At 53.9% G+C, this 9,080-nt stretch overlaps 1 protein-coding gene across 1 annotated transcript; it reads left to right on the top strand.

The window, feature by feature from the left end:
• Positions 1 to 1,179: 1,179 nt before the first annotated feature.
• On the top strand, positions 1,180 to 8,650 carry KRT8 (keratin 8). The gene is made up of 9 exons (XM_055583840.1): positions 1,180 to 1,583; positions 3,970 to 4,178; positions 4,812 to 4,872; positions 5,328 to 5,423; positions 6,008 to 6,172; positions 6,445 to 6,570; positions 7,330 to 7,550; positions 7,669 to 7,727; positions 8,210 to 8,650. The coding sequence occupies exons 1-9, from the start codon at positions 1,239 to 1,241 to the stop codon at positions 8,380 to 8,382; spliced, it is 1,455 nt and encodes a 484-aa protein (XP_055439815.1). The 5' UTR covers positions 1,180 to 1,238; the 3' UTR covers positions 8,383 to 8,650.
• Positions 8,651 to 9,080: the final 430 nt, after the last annotated feature.

Below are 9,080 nucleotides of genomic sequence, written 5' to 3'. Positions count from 1 at the left end.
ACTTGTGCTTTCCACCCACAGCCGGCCTCACCCTGCCCCACCCAGGCCCTGGGTGCCTTATTCAGCTCCCCATTCTCCAGCCTTCTGCAGGTGCATGCGGTGCCCCAACCTGCTCTCCTGACTCATTTTCTTAATGGGTTTGGGGAGACAGGTGCAGGGACTCTTTTCCTTCTCCTATGGCTAGCGGGGGACAGGGAGGTGGCCGGGGACGAAAAAGGGAAGCTGCCGGTTGACTCACTGTTGGAGCTCCCCATTCCACCCCCACCTCACAGTCCTGCCTCTTTCCTGTGATCCACCCACTGGGGGCTGTGGGAATGACTCCTGCAAGGAGTGATGAGCAATGAGATGAAGCCCCCGCTGCAGCCACCTTCTCTCCTGACCTCCCCCAGCCCGCCCTTTAGCTCTTGTTCATCCTTCGCTGTGCCTTTCAGGCCCAAGAATCCTGTGATCTTGGGAAGAGAGAAAGACACCACGGCGGCGTTGTGTCCTGGAAAAGCACTGTGTTGGATCTCACTTTAACTTTCACATACAGCCCCTAAGACAGTGCATGTTCATTCATTCATTCATTCCAAGAATATTTTCCCAGTGCCTCCTGGCACTGCACCAGAGGCTGAGGGCACAGCAGTAACTGAGGAAAGACCAGGCAAATGGTTGACCTCAGATTCAATGATTTGGAACCCAAGTGTCCAGCCTGGGCAGACCTTCGTAATCACACGAAATGGAGGAAAGAACACAGGGTGGTGTCTTTGGAGTATCGGCTGCTCAGAGGAGACTCAAATGCCAGGGGTCCCTTGCTGGCCGTGTTCCCCAGTGCGTGCATTTATTTCCCACGGGAGGGAGGGAGATAAGACCCAGGCTTTGGGGCTGCAGTGGCTGGGCGGCCCTGGGCAAGCTCTGTTACAGGGAGCTTGTAGAGGCTGGCAGAGTCCTTGCACTTTCACATTCACAGAGTTGCCTTTTCCTGGGTTCCGGGTGGTGCAGGCGTGGGCTCCGGGGTGGGAGCAGCTCTCTGCTGCCCCCGCCTGAGTCCAGCCTGTAGGTGGCAGGTGTCAGGTTAGGCCCTGCCCCCTCAGGGCCTAGCCACTCAGCTACAAGGCCAATCCCCTCCTCATGGGCTGGGCTCTGTTTTATAAAAGGCCATCGGGGAGCTGTACCCCACCGAGAAGCAGCTTCTCGACTCCTCGACTCCTCGACTCCTACTCAGCTTCGGCCTCCTCGCCTCCTCTCCAGCCTCCACCATGTCCATGAGGGTGACCCAGAAGTCCTACAAGGTGTCTACCTCTGCCCCCAGGTCCTTCAGCAGCCGCTCCTACACCAGCGGGCCCGGCTCCCGCATCAGCTCCTCGGCCTTTTCCCGAGTGGGCAGCGGCAGCAGCTTTCGGGGCGGCCTGGGCTCCGGCATGAGCATGGCTGGAAGCTACGGTGGGGCCCCAGGTCTGGGGGGCATCACAGCTGTCACCGTGAACCAGAGCCTGCTGAGCCCCCTCAAGCTAGAGGTGGATCCCAACATCCAGGCCGTCCGCACCCAGGAGAAGGAGCAGATCAAGACCCTCAACAACAAATTTGCCTCCTTCATCGACAAGGTGAGGGCTCCCCTCTGCGTGGCGGGCAGTGCCTGGGGCTGGACCAGGATCCCAGCCCTTTCTCTTGGTCACCCCACCCATGGGCACATCTCCAGCCCCTCACTAGTGTCCTGCTGGGCCCCACCCACTCTGGCAACATTCTGACTTCCAACCAGTGACTTGGCCCCTCTGCGCACTTGGGTTTGGGCAGGGGAAGGGATAGGGAGGGATTTTGGAGTCTTCTGAGTGTAAATCTTGGGGGCCCCGACTCACTCGCCCATCTCACCCCAAGTCTGTAAAGCTCTCAGCCTCGAAGTGTTCCAGGTGTTTAGCTGTGGGAGGGGAGTTCCTCCCTCAGGGTCACCCTTCTCCCTATCCCGGCCCCAAGGGCCTTTTCAGTACTGCTCCTGTGCTTTAAAAAAAAATTTGTTTTTTTAAAAATAGGAATTTGATAGAATTCTAGGAGAAGGAAGCAGCAGTCCTGATTCAAGCAGGCAAATATCGATCCAGGCCTATGGCGTCCCAGGGATCTGAGAGTGGGGGGCATCAAGATGAGTCATAACTTGGCCAGGGCCCGGGGAGCTGACCTTGTGGGCGGGCCGGGCGGGGCAGAGACCAGCCCCCACGGAGGGGTGAGGGGCAGAGGCTGCGTGCTGGAGACCCGTGCCTAGTCTCCTGGGGAGCACTTAGCACCTGGGGTTTCCGGGGTGGGGGTATTGGGGGTGTGTCAGGGTGGAGTGGGGTAGGGGTGGGGTGGGGTGGGATGCCAGGGACTGGCTTCAGGAAAGCCCATGCAGGATTCAAAGTCTGCGGGCGTGGGACACCCTACCCGCGTTTCACGTCCTTTTAAACCCCAGGATTTATGGTTTCAGATAAGGCGCCTATCAACCAACGCCCCTCTCCCCCCGCCTCGGCCCTTGTCCCCTCACTCTTCGCTCCTCAGCTCCGCCCCAATGACCTGGCTCTACTTTCCCAGGGAAGGCGCCAGGCCGGGTTTTGCAGCCTGGGGTTGGGAGGGGGTTGTTGCTCCCTTAAGGCCCCAGGGCCCCCAGCGCTGGAGGACGAGTTCCTCTCTGCTGACTGGCTCCTGGGAGGCATTGTGGGAGCGGAAGGAGGGAAATCCTGGGGCAGATTGGCGCCTTTAAGAATTGGAGTCCCCTGGGAACCGGGCCCTCCCCTGTTTTTGGGGAAGGCTTGGTGGTTCCTTGGCCTTAGGAACCCTTGACTTGACTTCTTGACTGCCTTTAGCTAGCTCTGGGGTCTTCCCAGTGAGTAGTTTAGCAGAGGCGGAAGGTCCCCAGTGCTCTACCCTTTCCTTTGATGGACTAACTTGCTAAATCTGATTTCCTCATCTACAAAATGGGCTCCCTAATCCCCTAAATCCAAGAGGTTTTGCCTATTCAGGCATATAATGTATGTAAGAGCTTAGCAGTGCTTGGCCTACATTAAGCAGTCTAATAAGGGTAAATGTTATAATCACTTATTTTTTTATAATTTTGGGACAGAATGAGCTGAGGAAGAAAGGGATTTACAGAGATGGATTTGCTGGATCTGAACCAAACCCTTAAGACAAACTTCTTTTCCAAGTCCTCCTAATTTAAAAGAAGTTCCAACTTTGGGTTAATTAAAAAAAAAAAAAGCATTCCTCTTTTTGGGACCAGTTTATTATTCTTTCTTAAAAAATTTTCTCTTCCAACATAGTTTAATTTCATCCTAAAATCTGGATTCCTCGAACCAAGGAACCTAACCTTTGTGTTTTGGACAGGAAAACAGGATTGTGGATTCAGGGTGGAGTAGGGTGGGGTTGGATGTCGGAGAACTCAAAGAGAGGGCTGTGGGGAGGAGGGTCTTCAGTTTGCAGACAGATTTACCTAGTTTCTTGCTCTTAGAGATGGGGCTTGGATAGGACTTGCCTGAGATCTTCTAAGCCATTGCAGGGTTGAGGAGACCTGGGCTCAGAGAGGGGAAGCGACTCAAGATCAGTAGCAGCGTTAGGCTAAAACCTAGGTCTTCTGGCCAGTGCTTTCCAGACTGTAGGGCTGAAGTTTCCCTGTAATCTATGAGTCTCTCAAAGCCACTCCAAATAATAATCATGATTGATATGAACCATCTATATTTCTTTCAATCATGAAAAGTGTTAGTCAAAACTTGGCTGCTTTTACTGATGTGTAATATACAATCTCAGTCAATAATATCTATTTTTTTCCTGAAAGTATAACTTCAACATAATTCCTAGATATCTACTTCCAACCATGTACCCCCTTGTCTCCCCGCAGCCCAACACTAATGCAGTTCTGGAGACCTAACTGCTTGGGGAGTGGATTAAGGGAAAACACAGCGCTTGCTTTGTGCCAGACCTTGAGCTCTGGCCTGATGTGACTGTGGACTTTTCTGCCCCATCTTACAGGTGCGGCACCTGGAGCAGCAGAACAAGGTTCTGGAGACCAAATGGAACCTCCTGCAGCAGCAGAAGACTGCCCGGAGCAACATAGACAACATGTTTGAGAGCTACATCAACAACCTCCGTCGGCAGCTGGAAACTCTGGCCCAGGAGAAGCTGAAGCTGGAAGTGGAGCTTGGCAACATGCAGGGGCTGGTGGAAGACTTCAAGACCAAGTGAGCCTCTGTCCTCCCCAACTGAAATCATCTCACCCTGCCTGGCCCCTTGGGACCTGAGGTTTCAGACCCTAAGGCCCTCTGGTTTTTGGGCAGTGCAGTCCTAGATAATTAGGTGACTCCAGGACAGTCTAGGTTTATGTCCATTTTTAATAGCACTTCCCCTCCCCCTTCAATTGCAGAACTGTCTTGATTTGGACAACAAATTATCTTCTAGAGTTTACATAGTAAATCTAAGATGGGAGACAGAGGTAGCCAACAGGCCTCTGTTGTATATTAATAGCCCTGGCCCCTAGTTCTTCCTTATCCCTGATTTCCGGCACATTCCAGAAAGTTCTGTCAAAGGTCTCCTGTCAGTCACTGTTACTAACCCTCCTCATATGCCTAATCCAATATATATTCATGGATTTGAGGAAACACTTCCTGCTCTAGGCTTCCTCACTGACTGGGGATGGCATGGGGTAAGCCTGGGGAGACAGTAGCTGGTTGGGGCAGAATGACCAGACCAATTATCTCATATCTTTTTACATTTCCATTAACTGAATTTTCTTGATATTCTTGCCCCCCTCAAAAGACCCATGGCAACCTCACCTTTCCCTTTCATCCTCTCATTCTATGTCTCTTCCTTATCAGGTATGAGGATGAAATCCAAAAGCGCACAGACATGGAGAATGAATTTGTCATCATCAAGAAGGTGAAGGAGCACCCCTCCCCGCCCAGACACAGAAGGCTGGCGCTTAGAGCCTCAGGCTAGAGGCTTTCTGTTCTTAAATGTTTCTAAGTCATGGGACAACATTTAGGTGCCTCCTAGGTATTGAACATAGAAGGACAGAGCTAGGTGCATTTGGACAGAACTATGCAGCAGCATGGGTGTTGGGACATGGTTAAGAAAATGGAGCAGTGGAACTGGAGGTCCAGCTATAGAAGGCTTCCAGGCTGAGGGGGATGCGGAGAGGAGGCGGGAGGAGGTGGAATGTGCAGAAAGCTGAGGTAAAGGGGCTGGGAATGCAGGTGTGGTGGGGCAGAGACTGGACTGGATCGCTGAGGTGGGAAGGCAATTAGAAAGTTCTAAGTATAGGCCCTTGGGTGTCCCCAGCTTGGAATCAGGAGTGGGCACTCAGCTCTGGCTCCCCTTTCCCCACCCCACAGGATGTGGATGAAGCTTACATGAACAAGGTAGAGCTGGAGTCCCGCCTGGAAGGGCTGACTGATGAGATCAACTTCTACAGGCAACTGTATGAAGAGGTACGTTCTTAGTTGCCGGAGACTGGAGTTCCCTGGCCCCATCAGAGGCTCCTTCCAGCCCTGCCAGTGCACCAACAGACAAGGGGCCAACCTGGAATAATTCTGACTGCACAGTAGTAACCTGGCATGGATGTCCTTTATGTTCTGTCTCCCTGAATGAGGGAGGGTTTATTACCCCATTTCACAGATGAGAAAACGGGCTCAGAGAACTGAAAGAGACTGTCCAAGGTCATCATACATACTGCAGAGTGGTGACCTGGCTACCTCAGACCTGCTCTGTCCCTAGGGCTTAGATAGATCCTTTGGGCCATATGGGAGCCCTCTGGGGGTGCCATACTGGTAGCTGAGAGCGTGGAAGGGCTGTGCCCCTCTGGTCTCTCACCCAAAGCCAGATTTCCTTTTAGCCTGGCCTCATTTCATCTTTACTTCCCACCAAGTTCCAGGTCTTCGACCCATCTTCCTTCTTTAGGAACTTTGCCTTCTCTCCCGCCCTAACTGGCTTGTCCCTTGTGGAAGGCCCTTCTACAGAAGGGGACTCCTTGTGTGCGGGGCCAGGGCCTTACCACCTCCCCTTCCTGCCACAGGAGATCCGTGAGATGCAGTCTCAGATTTCTGACACGTCTGTGGTCCTGTCCATGGACAACAACCGCAACCTGGACCTAGACGGCATCATCGCTGAGGTCAAGGCCCAGTATGAGGAGATTGCCAACCGCAGCCGGGCTGAGGCCGAGACCATGTACCAAATCAAGGTAAAGAGCAGGAGCTCAACCTGGTGCTCCCCTTTTGGGTAGTTCTGGGTGCTAGTCCTTTCTTGAGGGAGAAACGAGATTTCAAACTCTGCCTGCTGGGAGTGGGGCTGCTAAGTCATGCCGGGGGATAGGGATGGGATGTTCCAGGCCCAGAGGTGTGGAGCCGGGTGGGCGTGAGATGACCTGGGCTCTGGTGACTTGGCTGAGGGTACTCTTTCCTCGGAGGGACCAGGAGTCCCCTCTCAACCTCACTCCTCATCTCACCTCTGCAGTATGAGGAGCTGCAGACACTGGCTGGGAAGCACGGGGATGACCTTCGTCGCACGAAGACGGAGATTTCTGAGATGAACCGGAACATCAGCCGTCTCCAGGCTGAGATCGAGGGTCTCAAAGGCCAGGTATGGGCTGGGCTGGGGGTGGGAGAGGGTCCTGGGACACCTCTGGGGTGGGAGGAGATAGTACAGAAAGGAGTGAGGTGTCTGGGGGTTGGGGAAAGGATCCCGGGAGTTGGAGGGGTAGCTACAGGCCAGACTGTTCTGGGAGGCTGAGGGGTCAGAACAGGGGTCACGGGTTGGGCAGGTAGGTTGGAGATCCAGGATGGGTTCCCCAAGCTTGCTTTATCTGTCTTATAAATCAGAGTGCTTATATATCAGATGACTTAAGGGGGTTTAGAAAGCAGAGATCTAGTCCCATTGGGAGTGGGGAGTACAGCATCCCAGGTGAGAAGTGTGTGCAGGAGGGATCTGGAAGCTGCTCATGTCCCCCCATTTCACTTCCTGACTCTCACCCACCAGTAACATTTTCTTCCTTTTTTTTTAAAAAAAATTATTTATTTGGCTGCTTTGAGTCTTAGTTATGACACGTGCACTCTCTGTGTCTCGTGGGCTCCAGAGCACACGGGCTCAGTAGCTGACATGTGGGATCTTAGTTCCCTGATCAGGGATCGATCCCTGCGTTGCAAGGCAGATTTTTAACCACTGGACCATGAATAAAGTCCCCTCTAACATTTTTTTGGAATAAGGTGGGGGGAGTTGGTTAGTCCAGGTCGTGGAGAGGGGGTCCCTAAAGGAGAGGAAAGGGAGAGTGGGTGCAGGCGGAGAAGGAGAGGAGGCAACCGGCCTCTGCTTTACCTGCTTGCCTGTCTCCTCCCCCTACAGAGGGCTTCCCTGGAGGCTGCCATCGCTGACGCTGAGCAGCGTGGTGAGATGGCTGTCAAGGATGCTCAGGCCAAGCTGGCCGAGCTGGAGGCCGCTCTGAGGAACGCCAAGCAGGACATGGCGCGGCAGCTGCGCGAGTACCAGGAGCTCATGAATGTCAAGCTGGCCCTGGACGTGGAGATTGCCACCTACAGGAAGCTGCTGGAGGGCGAGGAAAGCCGGTAGGTGTGGGGGTTCCCTGAGCACCCCTGGTGCACCATCCCTAGAGTGCGGGAGACGGGACCTGGGTCCTCAGGGCCAAGGGTTGGTCCTGACGTTCCATGTGTCCTCTGGGTACAGGCTGGAGTCTGGGATGCAGAACATGAGTATCCACACCAAGACCACCAGTGGCTACGCAGGTGAGTGTCCACATCTTGGGGGCAGGGCTGGAGGGCAGCTCCTCTGCGGGTCCCTCTGGTACAGCTGAGGAAGCTGGGGCCCAGCTGAATGTCCTGTCCAAGGTCGCACACATGCGTACGTGTGCTCACTCAGTCATTTCTGAGTCTTTGTGACCCTACGGATTGTAGCCCACCAGGCTTCTCTGTCCATGGGATTCTCCAGGCAAGAATACTGGAGTGGGTTGCTATGCCCTCCTCCAGGGAGTTTTCCTGACCTAGGACTCGAACCCAAGTCTCTAACATCTCCCCAAGCTCACATAGCTAATAGCAAGGCCCTGTCCCACCCTGCTCCTGGTTTTCGCCCAGTCATCTTGGAGAAGTGAACCTGGGCAGTTCCCCCTCCCTGAGGACCACTTCTGGAGTGTCAGGGAGATAGGGGGAACAGCAAGCACCTGATGTGAGCATAGCCTCCCATACTCACATGGCTGTCTTTTCCTGACCAGGTGGACTGACTTCGTCCTATGGGACCCCTGGCTTCAACTACAGCCTGAACCTGAGCTCTGGCGGGGGCCCCGGCTCCTTCAGCCGCACCAGTTCCAAGGCTGTGGTTGTGAAGAAGATTGAGACCCGCGATGGGAAGCTGGTGTCCGAGTCCTCTGATGTCCTGTCCAAGTGAAAGGCTCCTGCGGTCCCTCCCAGCCTCCCCCGCTCATTGGCTCCTGCAGATGGAGCTGTGCAGGGGAGCATCTGCATAGGAGACCTGAGGTTTCGCCCCTGTCCTCCGCCCACACCTGGGGGGAGTCGACTGCCTGGGGTTACCCCTTTCGCCCATGACACCACCTAAAAGCCAATGTAAACGTCTTTTTCAGAATAAATCCAATTCGAGTATCTTTTTTTTTTTCAAAATAAAGCTTGAGTTGGCTCTGCCAACCTGCTATGCTGTATGCAGCCCTTGTTTGTGAGGTGGGAGAGAGGTTGTTAGGAGGCCTCTCTCTGGGATCAGAAGGTGGGGTGGGGGGCCACGTGGAGGACAGTCTGGCCTCTTCCAGGCTGATCCCAGAGAGACTATTTTTGCTGAAAAACTCATTGATGCCTTGGTCTCAAATACCCCACTTGACTTTTATCTGTGCAGCAAACCCTGTTGGGGAGCAGAGCAGATTTTGGGTGGGAATATCAGGAGGGTTTCCTTTCTGTAGGCCTCACAGGTGATTGGCATCAGGATCAGGCCCTGAGAGACCAAGTTGGCCAAGTTAGGCCAATGGCCTAACTAAAAATCAGGTATTTGTACCCCGCACCATCCAGTTCTCAGGCCTGTACTCCTCAACCAGGCATATGGCGTTTTCTTGGTGGCCAGAGATGCCTTTGTACCATCTT

This window comes from Bubalus kerabau, chromosome 1 (assembly GCF_029407905.1).
Source record: "Bubalus kerabau isolate K-KA32 ecotype Philippines breed swamp buffalo chromosome 1, PCC_UOA_SB_1v2, whole genome shotgun sequence".
NCBI lineage: Eukaryota > Metazoa > Chordata > Mammalia > Artiodactyla > Bovidae > Bubalus > Bubalus kerabau.
This window is presented reverse-complemented; position numbering and strand designations above follow the sequence as displayed.

Bases quoted from the DNA above. Each gene is read 5' to 3' on its own strand.
- KRT8 (XM_055583840.1), top strand. From the start codon at position 1,239: ATGTCCATGAGGGTGACCCAGAAGTCCTACAAGGTGTCTACCTCTGCC. The intron at 1,584-3,969 runs GTGAGGGCTCCC...CCCATCTTACAG, and splicing joins TTGCCTCCTTCATCGACAAG to GTGCGGCACCTGGAGCAGCA. The intron at 4,873-5,327 runs GTGAAGGAGCAC...CCCACCCCACAG, and splicing joins AATTTGTCATCATCAAGAAG to GATGTGGATGAAGCTTACAT.